General features: G+C 45.3%; 1 protein-coding gene across 2 annotated transcripts in view; it reads right to left on the reverse strand.

The window, feature by feature from the left end:
* Positions 1-17,775, reverse strand: part of ABCC4 (ATP binding cassette subfamily C member 4 (PEL blood group)) — a 156,639-nt gene extending 138,864 nt beyond the window's left edge. For both annotated transcript variants that reach the window (XM_086482029.1, XM_086482028.1), the window contains exons 1-2: positions 17,702-17,775; positions 1,201-1,311 (exon numbers count right to left, since the gene is read on the reverse strand). In XM_086482029.1, coding sequence (XP_086338155.1) covers positions 1,201-1,311; positions 17,702-17,775 — 185 coding nt within the window. The remainder of the gene's footprint in view (positions 1-1,200; positions 1,312-17,701) is intronic.
* Positions 17,776-20,270: the final 2,495 nt, after the last annotated feature.

Genomic DNA, 20,270 nt, shown 5'->3' on the forward strand with positions numbered 1-20,270 from the left:
AAACTGTGTAGTTTCTGTGGGGTTTGTTGGCCCAAGAGAAAAGGCTACTTCCTTAAGTGGCTATTTATGAATGATATTCTCTGCTTCTTGGCCAAGTACATGAAAGCATTAAATACCACTTTTTTTTTTTTGCATGCTGTAATTTCTACCATTTCCTGACTCATGGAAAGTGCATGCTTTTACTGTAAGAATCATTGGAAACAGTCCATCCTCCTCCACAGCAAACTCCCTGAACTGCTTCAAGACACATCCAGAGCAGGATGACATAAGAGCTGCACATAATCCTTTCTGGATTCTTTTTACTTCTTGAGGAGTCTCTCATCTCAATCAAACTATTAGGAAAGAAAGTTGACTTGCTGCACCTTCAGCATAAAGGCAAGAAATAGCAAGGCCACACCTCCTGAATACAGAGGCCACCTTTCACTAGGGGACACCTCTTCCTCTATATTTAACAGAAGATTATTTGAAGACAAAAACCTTCTCTATTGCAAGGTTCAAAACAATTTACATAAGCTGTTATTCTTGGAAGATACTTCCCTGTTAAAGAAAAAGACAGATCCTCCTGGGACCATAACAACATGAATTGGTACACAGTCCACGAAGGAGTATTTATAAGAAGATAAAAAACCTCCTAGATGCAAGCTTTTAGATGTCCAAGGCATTTTATCCACTTTACCAGAGTTGTCTATTTTCAACATACATATATTTATATACACATATAGAGAGACAGCTGTCACTTAATTCAGTTTGTGCTCAAAACCAAAAACAACAAAGAAAAAAACCTAAAACTTTTTCCTCACTTTTATAAAGAGAAACTTGAAAGTTCCCATAGCTGTTCTACCACAGGCCAGAAGACTCAGACTGATTTATTAAGGATTGCTGCAGTAACAACATTTATTAAGGATTACTGCAGTAATAGTTGATGAAAAGTCTTCTTTTCCAAGCATTCTGCAAAGTGTCAAATTAATTATAAATGACATAATGGAAATACTCTAATGCTTTCTCATTATGTATAACTTCAAAAAATTAAAATGCTTTCATGGTAAACAAGTTCTACATATTACTCTCAGTTCTTCCACATTTTTAACACTAGACCTTGCTAAACTTTACAACAACCTCTTTTAATTTTAGAATAGGAGTAAGGCTCTCATCTTCACCAGCAGAAATACAGTGAAAGAGAACAATTATTTTCCTCCTTACCATTGCAATTCCTCTCCAAGCTTCTCAGAGGAATCTTCTGGCAGCACTTTATACATATCATCTTCTTCAAGCTTCCGTTTATGGCCAATAATAAATAAGGGATTCAACCACCTATTTAAATACAAATTATTAACAAACTGATCAGCAGACCAAAAGAGTAATTTCTTTACTCCTTTTACCCCTTTCTTCCCTCCTCTTCTCCTGCGGCACTCAATCTCCACACATTTTACTGCACTTTTCTCTTACCTAAGAATTAAGTCACCCCCATTTTACAAACGGGAAAGCATTTCCTGTTTCCTAAAGCTGTTTATGCCCCATAGAACCTTACTACCAGGCATCCAGACAGCCATCACAACTCTTCTTGGCCTCAAGGCAACTGTTTTCTTACAGTGTTTCCTAGGAACTAAGGAAAATTAGTATTCTTTTAAATATTTAGGAAAAAACAGAACTTAATCCAACTATTAAAATATTGACAGTTGTACATAGAAGTGTAATACATACTAGAAGACACTTTTTGTAACTAAAGTGGATATTCATTTACATAAGGAAAAAACTGCTGTTCAATGGCCCTCTTGACATATTAAAGGTCAGTAAGTTAAAGACAACCACTCCAATGTAAAAATGGGTAAATAATGGATTATTAATAAGAACTGATCTTACCAGTGTTTGGAAATAAAAACAAAAAGCACATTGTCACAGTGTGTAGGTTCAAAACCAGAAAATATTGTCTAACAGCTCAGTTTCCTTAGTGGACAGACTTTTTAAAGCTCAGTATTTTATGAGAGCATTGTGAAAACAAATTCTAATAGCGCTACTGTCAGTTTGTTGAAAAATGTAGTATTTTGTTAGATGAAATAATACTGACATGGAACAGTAAAACTAGCTTTTATGCACCTAGATCCTCCCTCAAGCCTCAAAAGCAGGTCAAGGAGGTCCAGATTCAGTTGTACTCCACAGAGCAGACAGATGCATGGCAGAAAGCACAAAAGTGACCAAGTTGACATGAGATGAAGCAAGAAAAAGACAACTTGAAACAGGCATGGCTTAGTGGGACAGGGGAGTTAAGTAATTTGCAGTTTGCCCCTTAGTTTGCCTCTCTACTGAATCCATGATATTTGGCTTCCAGAAGAAACATGGATTTTGGCTCTCAGGCTTGTTTCCTACAAGTGCTTCCTCAGTTGGGCAACACAATCAGAATCAAGAGGTCAGGGATGGACATGTTGGAAAAAATACTCTTGCACTCACAGCAAGGTGTTTGTTTGTTGTGAATTGTCTGTGAAAGTTCCCAGCTGCTTCATTATTCCCCGACTTCACCAAAACACTTTTTAAAAGACCACCTGGTGCACTAGGTGAAGTATATTATTTTCTGGAAGGCTTACACATGAGGATTCAAAACTGGGATAGTTTACAATGAGGGCATTTATTTATTCACAACCACAACAGTGGTTATGAAGACTCATCAGCTAGCTTTGTATTTCTTGCTCGGGCATGTTGCAATTAAATTTTGTATACACTAGCTTATAAGAAGTGTGTTGATCAGTTTTAGAGAGGGTGGAGGGACAGACTGAACCCAAGAACAGGGGCTCAGAGTTTCTTCAAAGACAGAACAGTTGTAAAAACCTTTTTTACAGGCTCCATGGCACAACTGCATGTAACAAATGGGATTAATAGTGTTTTTCCATCACTACTTAGCATGTTAGCACAGTGTTTGTGTGACTCATTCACAGATTAAGTCTTTATCCTTAGAGCAGCATCTTTGATGCCTAACAGCCCTTTTTAAACTCTTGGAGTGAGTACTGAAGATCTGTATATGTGAGCTGTTAAGTCCTCAATGTACGTTAAAGGTAGAACTAGAAGCAGAAAGTACTTGTCAGACAAGTCTGTTCCTTGGACTGTATGGTCAAATAGCACCAGGGCCCAAATCACTGCCACAATTTCCCTACAGCTCCTGACAAAATGTATCAAAGATCAGTTGCTCCGGCCAGCAGAAGAGCTTCTGCCAGGTTTGACACAATGAATCTGCTCCATTGAAACATTTCTTCTTCGGCCTCAGTTCTTGCTGTCGACCATACGTAAAAAGCAGACACAAGGCAAATAACCTCAAAGCCATTCAAACAATTTCTGCCTGCTGGACAAGACTGGAGGCTCTATTCGCTCCACGACAGTTAGCTATGGTAAAGATCTGTAGACTTCGGTTGACTCATGTGGCCAGTACCAAGTATTCCTCCTCTTGCAACATCAGTACTAGCCTACAGTGTACTCCATAAACAAGTCACAGGTCTCCTTTCTGACAGAAAAGGATAGAGAACAAGTTATCTTCTCAAACTCCTTTAGCATGAGAATCAGGATGAGGCAGCCCTTTCAGGAAAACACAGGGATCGATCCTTGTCATGTATATGGAAAAGGTTACGAGATTCCATTACTGACCTGCTGCCTAGGTGCTGAAAACAAAAACTGTTTTGACATTTAACAAGGAGCATAAATAGGATATTTATTACAGAATCACAGTATGGCTGAGGCTGGTTAGAAGGGGCCTCTGCAGGTCATGTGGTCGAAACCCCTTATCGAGCAGGACAACCCAGAGCTGGTTGCCCAGAACCATATCCAGATGGCTTCAGAAGATCTCCAAGGAGGGAGACTCCACAACCTGCCTGGGCAACATGTGCCAGTGCCCGGTCACCCTCACAGTGAAGTGTTTCCCGATGTTCAGAGGGAACCTCCTGTATTTCAGTTTTGTGCCCATTGCCTCTGGTCCTGTCACCAGGCACCACTGAGCAGAGCCTGGCTCCATCCACCTTGCACCCTCCCTTCAGGTATTTATGTACATTGATGAGATCCCCCTGAGACTTCTCTTCTCCAGGCTGAACAATCCCAGCTCTCTCAGCCTTTCCTCATAGGACAGGTGCTGCAGTCCCTGCACCATCTTTGTGGCCCTTTGTTGGACTCTCTCCAGTATGTCCTTGTCTCTCTTGTAGTGGGTAGCCCAGAACTGGACTCAAGACTCCAGCTGTCGCCTCACCAGTGCTGAATAGTGCTGTCTGTTATTGGCATATAGCAGAATGCACAGAGGAAAATAAAAGACAATTCAAAAATATACTTAAATTTACACTTCAAAAAAATAAAACAATGGTCTTAATGTTACTCTGTAGAACACTGTCATGGTTTGAGCCTACCCAGCTGGCTCCAAAAGCACCACGCAGCCACTCGCTCACCGCTACCCTGTCAGGGGATGCGGAGAAGAAAATGCAACCAAAAGGGCTTGAGGTTCGAGACAAAGGACAGGGAGGGCTCACCCACCAGTTATGGTCATGGGCAAAAGACAGGCTCAACTTGTGGAGAATAACATACATTTAATGAACAACCACCACCATCAAGGATAAGGAGAGATACAACCAGGTCTTAGAAACAATGCACCTTCCCCCCACCCCTCTGGTCTTCCCGGGCTCAGCTCTGCTCCCTCTCCCCCCCCAGCAGCGCAGGGGGCAGGGAATGGGGGTCACAGTCCGTCCGGCACAAGGTGTCTCCGCTGCTCCTTCCTCCTCACGGAGAGGGGCCCTCGCAGCCCTCCCCTGCCCCACCACGGGGTCCCTCTCCCGGCAGACAGCCCTCCACCCACTGCCCCAACGGGAGTCCTTCCCGCAGGGCCGCAGCTCCCCAGAACCCCCCAGCGCGGGTCCCTCCCGGGGCTGCCGCCTTCCCACCGACGGGCGGCTCCAGCGCGGGCTGCCTCGGAGTCGCGGCTGCTCCGGGCCCGGTCCCTGCTCCTCCGGCCCGGGGCCCTCCGCAGGCTGCAGGCCAACCTCTGGGCCACCGCTGGGCTCCAGGGGCTGCAGGGGCTCAGCCGCCACCCCACCGTGCGCCGCAGGGGAACCTCTGCTCCGGCACAGCTTCCCCTCTCCTTCCTCACGGACCTGGGTGTCCGCACAGTTGTCTCTCTCCCACCCCGCTTTGCTCACCAACACAAACAGACAGAACAAGGGAGACACAATCAAGGGCTTCTTTCACTCAAATAGTTTTTAACAGAGGCACCATTGGTCTGGTCTTGGCCAGAGGCGGGTCTGAAATTGAGCCGGGGGAGCTTCTCAAAGTCTCTTACAGGAGCCATCTCTGTAGGTCCCTCCCCCACTACCAAAACCCTAGCAGACACCAAACCACCACAAGCACCATTCCTTTTTCTTAGACTTTTCAAAACACAGTGAAAACCACAACCAGGCCACAGAAAAGAACAACGGCAGGGGCTGGCAGAACAAAGAAATACCCACTGTAGAAGAGGCGCAGGTTCGAGACCATCTAAGGAACCTGAAGGTGCACAAACCCATGGGACCTGATAAGACTCATCTGTGGGTCCTAAGGGAACTGGCAGATGAAATGGCTAAGCCACTATTCATCATATTTGAGAAGTCGTGTCAGTCTGGTGAAGTTCCCACTGACTGGAAAAGAGGAAACATAACCCCCATTTTTAAAAAGGGAATAAAGGAAGACCCGGGGAATCATAGGCCAGTCAGTCTCACCTCTGCACCCAGCAAGATCATGGAGCAGATTCTCCTGGAAACTATGCAAGGGCACACGGAGAATAAGGAGGTGATTGGGGACAGCCAACATGGCATCACTAAGGGAAAATCGTGCCTGACAAATTTGGTGGCCTTCTACAGTGGGGTTACAGCGTTGGTGGATAAGGGAAAAGCAACTGACATCATCTACCTTGACTTGTGCAAAGCATCCAACACTGTCCTGCACGACATTCTTGTCTCTAAAATGGAGAGACATGGATTTGACAGATGGATGGATCAGGAATTGGCTAGATGGCAGCACTCAGAGTTGTGGTCAATGGCTCGATGTCTGAGCACAGACCAGTGACGAGTGGCGCTCCTCAGGGGTCAGTATTGAGACCAGCACTGTTTTAACACATTTCTCAGCAACACGGACAGTGGGATTGAGTGTACCCTCAGCAAGTTTGCTGATGACGCCAAGCTGCATGGTGCAGCCGACGCACTGGAGGGAAGGGAGGCCATCCAGAGGGACCTTGACAGGCTGGAGGGGTGGGCCCATGCAAACCTCATGAAGTTCAACAAGGCCAAGTGCAAGGTCCTGCACCTGGATTTGGGCAACCCCCAGTATCAATACAGGCTAGGGGATGAGTGGATTGAGGGCAGCCCTGCTGAGAAGGACTTGGGGATACTGGTGGATGAAAAACTGGACACGAGCCAGCAATAAGTGCTTGCAGTTCAGAAGGCCAACCCTATCTTGGGCTGCATCAAAAGAAACATGGCTAGCAGGTCAAGGGAGGTGATTCTCTCCCTTTACTCTGCTCTGGTGACACCCTACCTGGAGTACTGCATCCAGCTCTGGGGCCCCCAGCATAAGAAAGACATGGACCTGCTCAAGCAAGTCCAGAAGAGGGCCATGAGGATGATCAGGGGTCTGAAGCACCTCCCTTATGAGGACAGGCTGAGAGAGTTGGGGTTGTTCAGCCTGGAGAAGAGGAGGCTCGGGGGAGACCTCATAGTGGTCTTCCAGTACTTAAAGGGGGCCTACAGGAAAGATGGGGAGGGACTCTTTATCAGGGAGGGTAGCGATAGGACGAGGGGTAACAGTTTCAAACCGAAAAAGTGGAGATTTAGATTAGATATTAGGAAGAAATTCTTTACTGTGAGGGTGGCGAGGCACTGGAATGGGTTGCCCAGAGAAGCTGTGGCTGCCCCCTCCCTGGGAAGTGTTCAAGACCAGGCTGGATGGGGCTTTAAGCAATCTGGTCTAGTGGAAGTTGTCCTTGCCCATGGCAGGGGGGTTGGAACTAGATGATCTTCAAGGTCCCTTCCAACCCAAACCATTCTGTGATTCTATGAATGCTTCTGTTAAGGGTGACTGCTCTATCACATGAGTTTGATTCAGCACTACAAGCCACAGCAGCAGGAAGTATTGATCAATGGCACAGTGTAGTCCACTTTCAAAGTAACCAGATGAAAGACAACGGTCTCAAGTCTACAGGATCACTAGAACCATCTAGCTTATTGTTTGGCCTTAAACGCTCAAAAAAACCTTACTAATAATACAACCACCCCCACTGAGTTCTTATGGTTTGTAGCAAATCCCTTCTGTCCCCTCCATCTCCACACCAATCAAGCACTGTATGTGCCATGAAAGTGAATTTCCAAATTAAGTAGCAGACGGAGATAACAGTGCAGGCTAAAAACTTCCAAAAATCTCAAGATTTTCAGACTATTAGTTTCAGTGAGATCAAGCGCAAATTCAGGGCTTCTCACATTTTTCTGTCAGTTAAAACCATAATTTTGAAAACAGAAATATGTTGCACTACATACTCTATATTGAAGGCAAGGAAAACCAACCCAGAGTATACAGAAAACTGTGGCAATTCATTTTGTGAGTCATTTATTATAATGGACAACATGGCAAGGACTCAGCACAAGTCCACATGTTTCTGTAGGGTTATGAAAAAAAAATGCATAAAAAGAAACAAAAATTTTAAAACCACCCATTGTTGAGCTTTCTGACTACCCTCCCCCAAAATGCTGATCTTCAAGAGCTACTACTATGGAGGTCTTAAGAGTACAAAAGCTCTTAACAGTATGTTGCATTACTGTAGACTATACTTGAAGATCTTTAGAAGAAGGTTAAAAATTTTTCTTTTCAAATTTCACATTACACTTAGTCCTTGAAAAGCTTTTAGCCCAAGAATGAGGTCTTCTATTTGTCCACTGCAAATTCTCAGTAGAGCAAGAACAGTTCAAGTTTCACCATCTCACTGATGCATCCTGAACTTCATGCTGGAAGGTCTACTTTCAGACAGAAGACTTAACAGATGTTCATACTCAGTCATTAAAGTAAATATTTCCACCAGGATGCCACATGCAGATTATGCGCCGTGGAATTCTCTGCGCAGAATTGAGACCAACCTATTTAACACAGCCTGCTGTTACTCAAGTCACACACTCCTAACAAGCAAACTAACCAAGCCCTTCTCTTGCCTGAAGGCTCAGTTAAGTTAAACAGTGCTGTAAGAGGACTACTAAAGTAAGCTGGCAAACAAGGCAACAGCCTACATAAAGAACATCCCTGAAACCTCAACTTAGCCATAAAGGAAGACTACTAGTTACGAGTTGTATGTCTTTTGTCAAAACAGAGATCAGCTAACACTGATCTCTTCAAGGGGGGATAAAAAAAAAGCCCACAGAAAAGCAGAGCTTGTTATGAACACAGAAACCATGCAAGCTCCATTATTCTGTAATAAAAATGCTAAAATAATAAACAAAATTAAAGATGACCTAGAGAAATGGAGGGAATATACCGACAGTGATGCAAACTACTCCTTTTATCCTAAGGATGGACATAAAATGGACTCACTACCAATCTATTGCCTGAAGAAAGAGAGAAGCAATGTGGTGGGGAGGAAAGACTCACACCTCAACCCCACATTTCTGTATTTCCTTCTGAAGAAGCTCTTCGACTTAAATAAAAATAGGACCCCTTAGTCATTGTCTTCTCTTTCCCCAGATACCTTCCTGTTTGCTAAGAATTTTGGATAATTATTTGGTTCTTACACATCACCTCATTTTAGTCACTATTTCAACACACAGGGCTTACATGATGCCTTTCAAAGAGCTTAGCCCAATTTTTTGCTAGCATGAGCTACACATAAAAATGTGAGTATCTGGAAGAATCCCGAGTACCTTCTGTCCTATCAAGGTGATAAGCTGATCAAAGACATCAGTCTGGAAAGAAGCCCAGAATTAGTCTCTGCTACTGCTAGAATACTGTTGCCACTAGGAATAAAGATCAAAAAAAAAAATTAAAAAAATCACTCTTTAACCTGGTGCAAACCTGAGAGATAGCCAACTACAAAACAGTAACTCACTGCTCTGACCCCAAAAAGCTTCCACCTCTACAGCAGTACCTTGGGCACTAATAAAAAAAGAAAGTGATTCATTTCTGAAGCAGCAGATACACAAAGACCACAATATAAACACTTACTTCCCGCATTTCGCTACTCCTGGGCCCTGACATTACACACCCTGTAACATTACAACACAGTCAACCAGCCACAGTTTACTTAGTTGTTCAGGAAAGTGCAATTTTTACTAGCTGTAATTAGAGCAGCTTCACCAGGATTTTGGAAAGGTGTGCAGAAAAAGCTAAGGAAGGCAGTATTTTCTTATCCTTATAACAGAAGTGAGACTTCAAGGGGAGGTCTCAAGTCATCCCCTTCTTCACAGAGACAGCATGTAAGAGAATCAGGCCCTGCTATTCAAAAGGCAGGGTCATTATGCCGTCAGAATAGTCATGCTACTCTTTCACACATGAAATAAAATTTCCTAAATGAGAAAGCTTTCAAATCAGCTTTGCTAGCATCCTAAAAGAGTTGCCTTTCAGTCAAGGAAGAAATACCTTACGGACAGGTATACTAAACTAATAGCAGTGTCCAGCTCAACTGGTTCAGTAACCCAGGGATGGGACCTGCTGTACCTTTGGATTTATATCGTGTCCTGCTTGACAATGCTCAAAAAAAGTACCATTCTCACACTGCAGAGCAGGCTTGCAGAGCCCTCCAGAAACCCATGCACATACTGCAAATTCTTCACGAACTGAGAAAGTCTGTCACAAAACATCAGCCAAGAAGCATTTGCAATTACACTACGAAGCTGACACAAATAAAAAACATCCCAAAAATCAAAGGATGTGTCTGTCAGTACCCTGGGCGCACCCACAGGCTTCAGTTGCCCTGACCAGTCCCTCAACAGTTACAGCACAGTCAGTCACTAACACATTATGGTAATTTCCTCTGCACAAGCGAGAAATTTTAGTTTCACCAGTTTCACCAAAGGCCTTCCTTTATCACTGGCCAAGTCAGAAAAATCAAACTACACAGACTACTTTTCTAATTCTTTTTTTTCTTTATTTGTAATTATAGGCAGAAGTTTAACTTCTCAGTAATTTTACAGCACCCAGTCAAAGCCACATCCTGTACTCTCATCAACTAATTCCTTAAGGAGGTGGTTTACAAACTGCATTTCCCCCACTCCTCTTAAGCCTATTTGTGCATTACATTGCAAGCATCATCTGTTTACACTCAATGTCCAGTTATTTTTCAACAGTTGCACAGGAGAGTCTTTGTTTACTCAAATTCTTCCATAAAACTAGGATTTCATCTCCCTGAGCAGCTTGGAAGCACTACTTCAACTGCTAAGCTGCAAAGTAACACGTATTTCTTTCTCTTTAATCACCTACTTTGCAGCTGGGTTTTTTTGTAAAATTAATGGGGTTTCCTCACTGGACCTTTTGATTATAAATCCACGTTGCTTATCCTGCATGGCTTACCTCATCTGTCTACCTGCTTCATTGTACTAGCCATTACCCACCTTCATGACTTGAAGTTATACACCAGCAGTGCAAATCCAACACTGCTATATGCTTGCTCTCAGTCCAGAGGAGCATGGATGGGATGGGATGTACAGACCGCATACACACCGACAGTCTCCACTGTTACTTTGCAAGAATTCATAAATATTACTGCGACAGTTTGTAGTTATTGTGATTTTTATTTTTTTTAAAACCCATCTCTATTTCACATGCTCACCCATTCTCTTCAGTAAGCTGCCTTTTCCCATTTCCCCTTACCAAGGCAGCCATCTACAATTAATAAAGTAAACAGAATAATTTCTGGTATTTCTTCAGATCCTTTTCAACCGGTGTTTTGGTTGCAACTTCCCTCCCCGGCTTACTGCGGCTTAAACAGTAGATTTTCTCATTGCTTACAGCAGGAAAAAAAATAGGAATACAATGAAATTACTTCAAAGCCATATTAACTCAGAAACACCCTTCAGGCTTCCAGTTCCAATGCCAGACTGTATTAACCTTTGATACTCAGCTTCATCTCATCTTCCAAGCTGTTGCTTTTTCACAGCCCAGCATACACAGCTAAGCTGCTGAACATCCAGTTTCTGATGCTGATCGTAACCCAATTGGTATTTGATTGCACTTATTCCGGGATATTTTCATGCTGTTCATCTACAACGCATCAGCCAGATATGAAATATCTAATTACTCTAACATACTTCCTGATATTCCAGATGGCAAGAAGAAGTACAAACAGGGTGAGGAACGGCAGGGTGGGGGGAAGCATACTGCAGCTAGCATTTTCTGCAAGGCCTGGAAGCAGTGAATGGAGGGACAGCATCACCTGTACCTGTGGCATTCCAAAGACTATCACTAAAATATTGATTCCAAACCCAGCACCCACATTCCAAGAAGAACATCCAAAATACTAAAGTTTTGATGCAAAGGTCTGAAGATTATGCCTTATACCAATAAATTTTAATACAAGCTATTTCTTGAAGTAAAGCCTAAGTAATTACATACAGCGAAGGTGTGAGGAAAAAAAAAACACTTTTCAATTTCACAGAAAAGAATGGGTCATCCAAACAAGTTTCTAATCTCAGGCTAGTTACTACTGAAACAACTTATTTGGAGGGAGCAGTTTCTTCATCATTTGAAAAAATGCATCTAAACTGTGTTATAGCTTACATAAACATTTAATAGAAGAAAGTAACCAACAATACAAAGAAAAAGGCTCAAACCTAGAAAGTCTAGGTGAGCATAATAGTCTCTGATTTCAATTTCCAAAAGCAAATGCAAATGCTGAAATCTAATGGTAGCAATTTCTGTATTAACTTCCTTTCTCACAAGTAATGGGAATAGGAAGAATTCATATTACCTGTGAATTCACACTTGTATTACAAGTGGTTGGGTGCCAGGGATAGGGAAAAAAAAAAAAAAAAAAAAAAAGATGACTGGTCTTTTTAACCTTCCACTCCCAAAATCTAACTGTGCTATCTCCCTCCTCAACTCTACTTAAGGCCTTGAAGAATCTTCTAGAAGTGGAAGGAAAAAATCATTTTTAGAAAAAAAACAAACAAAAAAAAAAAAAAGAAAAAAACAGCAGCACAACACATACCTAATTTTGAAGTTTTGCAGGATTTATGAGGGACATTTTCTCTCATAAATGATACAGTATGATTTTCGTAGGGCATTCCAAAGGCAAATAGCCTCAGTGCTTCATTACACTCAAACAGTTCATCTAATGGCGTATCTAAGCACAGATGTTTACTGTAGATAGCAAATGCTAACATTATGATAGTTTATACACACTTGCCATAGTCAATATAATCTATTTAGCACTCTTTACCCACACATTTTAACTTCACTAGCTCATAAACAACGCTTTCCAAACAGTATTTTCTTCTGCATAATACAGCTATCTTGTAATAAAACAGGCAAAACTTACAAATTAATGCAGCAGTCCAAGAGACTGAATGATTCAAATTTGACTACTGGATATTAAATATCTGATAGATTAACAAACAAGGCATTATCTTTAAAAAAAACTTTTTATGTATGATCCTCAGCCTTCTTTCAATGAGGAGAATAAAAGAAGCAAGTGCAATTTCATTCTTTGGATATTGAAAATGTGTTTTCTGTTTATTTGTTCTGAAGATGCTTACATAGTTCTTTAGAGTGTCTTACAGTACCACAATCATCCTGCACCAGTAAGTCAGTAAATTAACTAAAATTAGATACCTCAGAGATCTTTATAAAGTGGCATTGGCAACTTCAGGCATTGCCAGTGGGAATTCAGTAGGTAACAGGCAAGATCCCAGGCAAATCACAAAGCCTGATGCGGCTTGATATTTTCATTCGTTACCTGAAGTAACTGTGAAATCCTCACATGCAAATCTATTCTCTGACACAGTGAGGAACATGGATCAGTTTTAATGGTGGCACTGCTGGACTTCCAAGAATGGCAACGAATTCTTCCCCCAACTTCTTTCAATGCAAGGCAAGATATGCCTTTGAAGAGAGTGAAGTTACAGGACTAAAATGCAGGTGATACTTTTAGGCTTACTCAAGAGCCAAACCAAATCAGTCAGTGGCCCTTCCAATGCTAAGCTATTGGGTGAGAGAGGAGGAAGAAGAGAAGGAAAGCATGTAGTTACACTGCTACAAGAGAGGTGTGTGACATGACTGCATTTGGTCAAACAAACAGCTACATACTGCGCAGTCGTCACTGAAAATCTTGGGACTTGCATATCTGCGCTTATCGCTTACCCCTTTCAGTTCACACTTAAATCTAAAGGTAAAGTTTTTTTTTTTACTCTTCTCCCACTGCACACCAAGTCAGAGCCATGAAGAAGACTTACTGGTTTTGTCATTTTCCCTAAAGCACATGCTTAGTAAGCCAAAAACAATGTTGTCAAACACCAACAGGTAATGATAAACCAATCGTTTATTCCTTGGAATCATAACTGTGTGGATGCCTTGAAGCAGGTTTTCAGTTCACGTTTTAATGCTGTTATTGTAATGGCAATTGTCACATGTCAAGTAACGATGTAAAAAGGCACCCAGCCTTAGGATGACAGTGTCCAGTCCTCCAAAGGAGCTGAGAACTTGTCATGGTCTCACCTAGTCTGTGACAGGTAAGTAATTACTATCATTATTAAAAATAAACGATAAATACATTAAATCTAGAAGGACTTTAATTTCTTTTACTTCTCTGAACAAAAACACTGGATACCCTTTTCAGGGTGTTCCAGCTTGCCCTTCTTCTCATGTTCTCAATGGGCCAAAAGTTATCCAGTCTTTTAAAAATTTAATCATAGCCCATGTTTTGTAACTTTGCACTGAAGGGGATTCAATGCCTGAACAACAGAGTGCATAAAAATTCAACTGCTGTATAGCTAGAACATCTTTGCTAAATCAAGGGAGCAAGTGCTATAAGCAAATAAAAATACACCTGCCACTTAATGAACATACAAGCTCAAAGATGGGTTAACAGAAAACAGAAATATTCTTACTGTGTGCGGTTATTAATTTAATAATCCCCACCTCCCACAGCAGAAAAAAAAGATGTGAAAAGTGCTATTCTCAACTGCATAAAGTATGGAGTATAAGGCTTTTTAAACTCAAATACTTTCTACAGCGGAATAGCTGTGTAAACATGAAAAACATTAGACTGAATTCTCTCTTTCTTTGACAGACCTAAAAAAGAAAGCAAATCCTGCTACCCATCCTTCAAATACCTCATTCTCACCAGGAAGCTGAGCCAGCAACACAAAAAAAAAAAAAAAACAAACCAAGACCAAAAAAAAAGAAATCACAACAACAAAACATAGGTGAAGTACATTAGAAATACACCTGAGCGCTGCTAACTGTAACTGAACTACCAGCCAGAGCTTAAAGAAGCTTGGTGAGCATGGGAACTTGTGACTCTGAAGGTCAGTAGTTACAGTAATATCTGAAACACCCAGAACAACAATTTGGGCTTTGATAATCTTATGTTAATATAGATAATTCAGTGAGAAATATGGAAAACAAGAATATTTTGCAACTGCCCTGATCTTCATACTTCTGTCATAAGCAGGTTTTTATTCTTGTAACATCCAGAGTAACATTACGTAAGGGATGCATTATAAAAATAACAATATTCACACACAACCCAGATGCTCCTCTTTCCCATGAATGTACTACTAGAGTGTTTAATGTTCGTCAAGCTCATACTTGTCAAAGTCACAACCCAAAAGCAAGAAGGCAAGCTTTGAACAATGGGAGAAGAATGTGTCTTCAGCCTACACACTCATTACCTTAGTTTTATAATTCAATGAAAACATCACTTCTTTTCTCCTGTGAGTTTGATCCTGTTTCTGACAAGCAATAATTTTAGCTTTTCTTCCACACCACTGGCAACAAATGAGGGAGTGCTGCCTTCCAACGGCAAATTGCACTTTTGGAGCAAAATAGAAATAAAATAAAAATAAGAAGGACCCTTTCCCAGCTACCTGCAATGCCCTGCTTTCTAACCTCACTGACAACAAGCAGCAAACACCTGGGATTTGGAGAGAGGAGCAGGCACACTCAAGCAACCGCATGGTGGTGGTCGCCACTGCTCCCAGGATGACCCTCCTCAAGCACTGGTTTTCAGTTCTCCAGCTGAAAACATCTCAGAACATCCTGTGTGAAACAGCAGTTGAACTGAAGCAGTGCCAAAGGAGTACTCACACAGCTGTCTGTCAGAAGCTATACGCTTTGTAGAAAGGAACAATTCTCAAAGCTACCCTTAAAGTTAGCTTTATAGCTAATGAAGGGTGTTGTAACACCACTTTGATTTTATGTAAAACAGTATTAACTAGGAGAAAAGTGACAGTCCCTGCTTACTCAATTTAAGCCACTGCAGACATCATTTCAGTTGAAATTTTCACTAAGAAAATATTAATGCTTTCTGACTCGTCAATAACAAGGATATACTGGTATTTTTCACGATCGCATGCAGCACAGGTAAGAGAAGACTTTAAAAGGGTATTTCCACTGCTGGAAATTATACTGCTATGAAAGCCTGAAAAACAGTACCCTGGGCAACTTCTAAAGCTTTCCATACCCCACTAAACCCTTTTTCAAAGCACAAGCCCTACAGTTGTGCACTACCATCTGACTTCAAAGCATGACATTCCAATCGATCTCTGGACTTTCAGCAGGGCTGTCATCCCACAAGCACAGTCTTCCACTACTCTTCCCTTTGCACAGTGAGAACCTACAAACACGTTTGGGGTAAACAGAATCTTCCAGGTGCTTGCCTAAAACTTGGGAAATTTAAGGTACTTCATTGATGCTGTTGAACACTTTGCTGCAATACATGGATATAAATACAAAAGGCCTAAAACAAAAGGATGACAGAAGCAGTCAGAAAACTAGCTACGAGGACTGCACCCTTCCTTTTTCAAGTCTAGCTGGGTTGTTTTTGGCAGAACTACCAGTGACACCAGAAGATGCCAGCAAGGGAAAGGGAACAGACCAGAAGCAGCCCTGGAATGTTATGTGGCCAACCGAGGTTTGTCCCATTCTGTCTGGATTTCCTAGCAAAGCTGTTTCCAACACGGGCACGCCTGGTGTCAAACAATATACTACAAGTCAAAATGCTGAACACAGGGAGCTCTGCACAAGCATACAGCCTCCTTTTTTTTTTTTTTTTCCTTTCTTTTTGCACAGAGTACCTGAGGACACAGCCTTGAAAATTTGTTTAGCTAAAATTTATGGTTTTTAAAATCACCCTACCTTCCAAAAGGGATTTCTGCATCTCCTCAGAGTTGCTTATGGGATCAAAGAGTTTTGTGTGTTTCAGAGGCTTCCAAAAAGAGAGCCCCACGTGCCTTCTCTTCCTTCCCCCTCCTCCACCACATAACACAGCATGTGCACCCCGGCTCAGGCTACAGTAGATGAAACAGAATAAGCGCTGCCTCCATAACTACTCTTCCAAAGGGGATCTGCTAAGGCAGACAAACTTGGTGCTCTCCCATTTCACTTCACACGTCTTTTCCTATTATATTTCAAAGCAACTAAACGATCTGTAAGTCCTCACTGCTTCGAGTAACTATACATTCCCACGCCAAGGTCCCCACCAATGAGAGAACAAGCAGTAACTTTGGACTAGTAGTCACCCCGTCCCACAGAAGTTCGTGGCGACACCGTAACACCCCCTGGCTTCGCTCGGTGACGCCGCAAGCCCCCCTAGAGTAAAAGCAGCCGACTGCAGCTGAAGCGTGGATGAGAGCAGCCAGGCTGCTGCCCAGCCCTCCCTCACACCGGGAAACTCCCCCGCAGCTATGCAGCTCAGAAACCACCTCACCCACGGAGGGGGAAAGCCCCACGCCCACAGCGAGATCAGCAAGCCCTGCCGAGATGAGCAATACCTGGCCGCGATCCGTTATGCCAGCGGGAAAGCAGAACAATGCCAGGGAGCAGCCCTGCGCCCGCACCCAGGCCTGGGGACCCGGGCGAGGAGGCAGGGGAGCTCCCCCCCCCCCCCCTCCCCCTCCCCTCCCCTCCCCTCCCCTCCCCGCAGCAACCGAGGAAATCAAACATGTGCTCGAAGGAGACGACGGGGCCGTGCTCGGCACCGCCCGCCCGGTTGAGACCGCCCTGCCCGAGGCGGGCAGGCCCCCGGCTGAGCTGTACGCAGACGGCGGCCGGGGATTACCGCCCGGCCCGGGCTGCCGGCTTCACCCCAGGAGACCCCGCCCCGCCTTGCCGCGCCACGCTCCCCGCAGCCACCTGCGTGCGAGGGCTGCCCCAGCCGGCAGCGCTGACACGCCGGGCCCGCGGGGACAGGCGGCAGGTCGGAGCCGGGCCGCGGCACCAGAGTTACTGCCGGCAGCCGACGGAGGAGCGCGGGCAGCGCCCCCGCGCCGCCCCCCGCCGGAGCGCCCGGACCCTCCCGAGAACCGCGCTGAAGTGCAAGCCGGGCGGCCCTTAGCCGGGGCTCAGCATCCTCCCGCCGCCGGCTAGGATCCGCAGCCGAGCGGCCAGGCCAGGCCAGCCGAGCACCGCTAAGCCCCGGTGTGGCGGCGCCTTCCCCGCCGGCGAGCGCCCCGGGGCCGCACCTCACGGCGGCGGCGCTGCCCTCCCCCCCCCCCCCCGCCGCCCTAGCCCGGGCGCTCACCAGAAGAAGAGCCGGGAGCAGAGGTTGGCATCCTGCAGCGGGTTGGGCTTTTCCTCGCGGGGCACCGCTTCCATGCCGCGCCGCACCGCGCCAACCCGCCCGCCCGGCGGCGGCGAGGGCGCAGGACCAGAGACAACCTCCCACCGCGGCAGCCGCCGCCGCTTTACCGCCGGCCCGCGCTGTTTCCGGGAGGGCCGCCACCCCCTGCCTCGTCCCTCCCTCCCGCCGCAGGACGCCTCCTGTCGGCCCGGCTCCCCCGCGGCGCCCGCCCCAGCGCAGAGGCTGAGGCGCCGGTCAGCCCCGGAGGCCGCGCTGGGGCGGGAGACGCCCCTCAGCCTGTCCGCGGCGCTACCGCGCCTCCCTCGGGAGGGCCGAGGGGCCGCCCCCCCCCCCGCAGTGCTGACAATTTCCCCGCGGGAGGGGAGCAGGGCCGCCCCGCTCCGAGGGGCACAGGGGACTGCTGGGGACCTCCGCGCGGGCCGAGCCTCCGACCAGGGGGAAGCGGGCGCCGGGGCCGGGGGTGCTGTGCTCTTTTGCATCTGGTTTCTCGCCTGTGCGTGGCTCTTACTGATGGAAAGCATCCCCTCGGTGAGCGCAGCGCCAAGCCAAGCGTCCACGCGCCTCTTCGGACAGAAAAACACATCGTGAGCCAGGGGCGAGTCCGGCTTAATGGGACTAAACACCACCAGAAACGCTCGCTGTCACCTCTCGTTCCCAGATACTGCAGATACTTCGGGGGGGGGGGGGAGACTCCTGGTGGTTTAACAGTGTTTAGGACAGTTTGGTGGTACAAAGTAAGGTAGGTATTTAATTCCAGGAGATGGTGCATTGCAGAAATCCGTGAAGCAATTCTCGAAAATTCAGTAAGTGGTCACTGCACTCCTCTTCAGTATTATCACCGTGGCCTGCTGCAGGGAGTGTGACTGAAAGGAGCAGAGGAAACTGCAAGAGACCTAAGAAAATAGGAATGTGGGACATGTGTCTGAAGTAACCAAAGAGCTATTAATCTTCATGAAAAAATAATTGATGGAATGGGTCCATGCCATGCTGTTATTTCTCTGCAGTCTCAGAACCACAAAATGGTTGAGGTTGGAAGAGACCTTTGAAAGTCAGCTGGTCCAACCCCCCTGCTAAAGCAGGACAGCCTAGAGACAGTTGTCAGGACCATGTCCAGACAGTTTTTGAAGATCTCCAAGGTCTTCACAACTTCTCTGGGCAACCTGTGCCAGTGCTGAATCACCCTCACAATGGAAAAGCGTTTCCTGACGTTCAGAGGGAACCTCCTGTATTTCAGTTTTGCCTCTGGTCCTGTCACTGATCACCACCGAGCAGAGCCTGGCTCTGTTCTCTTCGCACCCCCTGTACACACTGATGAGATCCTCTTGAGCCTTCTCTTTTCCAGGCTGAACAGTTCCAGCTCTCTCAGCCTTTCCTCATAGACAGGTACTCCAGTCCCTTCATCATTTTTGTGGCCCTTCACTGGGCTCTCTCCAGTATGTCCATGTGTCTCTTGTACTGGGGAGCCCAGAACTGGACACAATACTCCACATGTGGCCTTGCAGTGCTGAGTAGAGTGGAAGAATCACCTCCCTCTCCCTGCTGGCAACACTCCCCCTAATGCAGCCAGGGGTATCGTTAGCCACCTTTGCCATAAGGGCACATTGCTGCCTGACGTTCTACTTTGTGTCCACCAGGACCCTTAGGTCCTTTTCTGCCAAGCTGCTTTCCAGCTGGGCAGCTGCCAGCCTGTACTGGTGCCTGGGGTTGTTCCTCCCCAGATGCAGGACTTTGCACTTCCCTTTTTTGAACTTCATGAGGTTCCCAATGCCCCGTTTTTCCAGCCTGTTGAGCTCTGTCTGGATGGCAGCACAACGCTCTGGTGTATCAGCCTCTCCTCCCAGTTCTTTATCAGCAGCAGACTTGCTGAGGCTGCCCTCTGCCCCGTCACCCAGGTCATTTATGAAGATGCCAGACAGTTTTGGACCCAGTGTTGACTCCTGATGTACACCACTACTTACTGACCTCCAACTGGACTTCATACAACTAATCACAACCCAGCTCTCCTAGACTTCTTCCTACTCCTGCTGAGCCAGCTGCAAGACAGGCACCATCCTTACGTTCTGTGTATTCATCTCATGCTGCCAGTAGCAGCCAGCCCCATCTCTTCCCACTAAACTGCATTGCCAGTGAAACAATTAACATCTGACTTTCATTATAGCCATTGGAGTTGACATGTTGTTGAGATGAAAGAGTGATAGGGTCTGGGCTACGCTGTATTATAAAAGAAACAGCATCAATTCGTGCTTGCAAAATGTCATAACAACTGTAAGTCAGACAAATCGAGCTTAAGCTTGCTGTCAGCAAACAGTGACAGGGCTGGCAACAGCATGCGTTGCTTGAGCATAAATGATGTGCCACAGAATTTTGCAAGCAGTAAGTAGTACACTTGTCAACAGCCGTCTGTAGATCCTTCCAGATTAAAACAAGGAAATAAACTTACAGAGAAGGTGCAGTGGTTTGGACAGTCTTTGATAAAACAGCGCTTATGCATTCCAGAACGTGAATAATT

Source organism: Leptosomus discolor, chromosome 1 (genome assembly GCF_034619465.1).
Source record: "Leptosomus discolor isolate bLepDis1 chromosome 1, bLepDis1.hap2, whole genome shotgun sequence".
Lineage (NCBI taxonomy): Eukaryota > Metazoa > Chordata > Aves > Leptosomiformes > Leptosomidae > Leptosomus > Leptosomus discolor.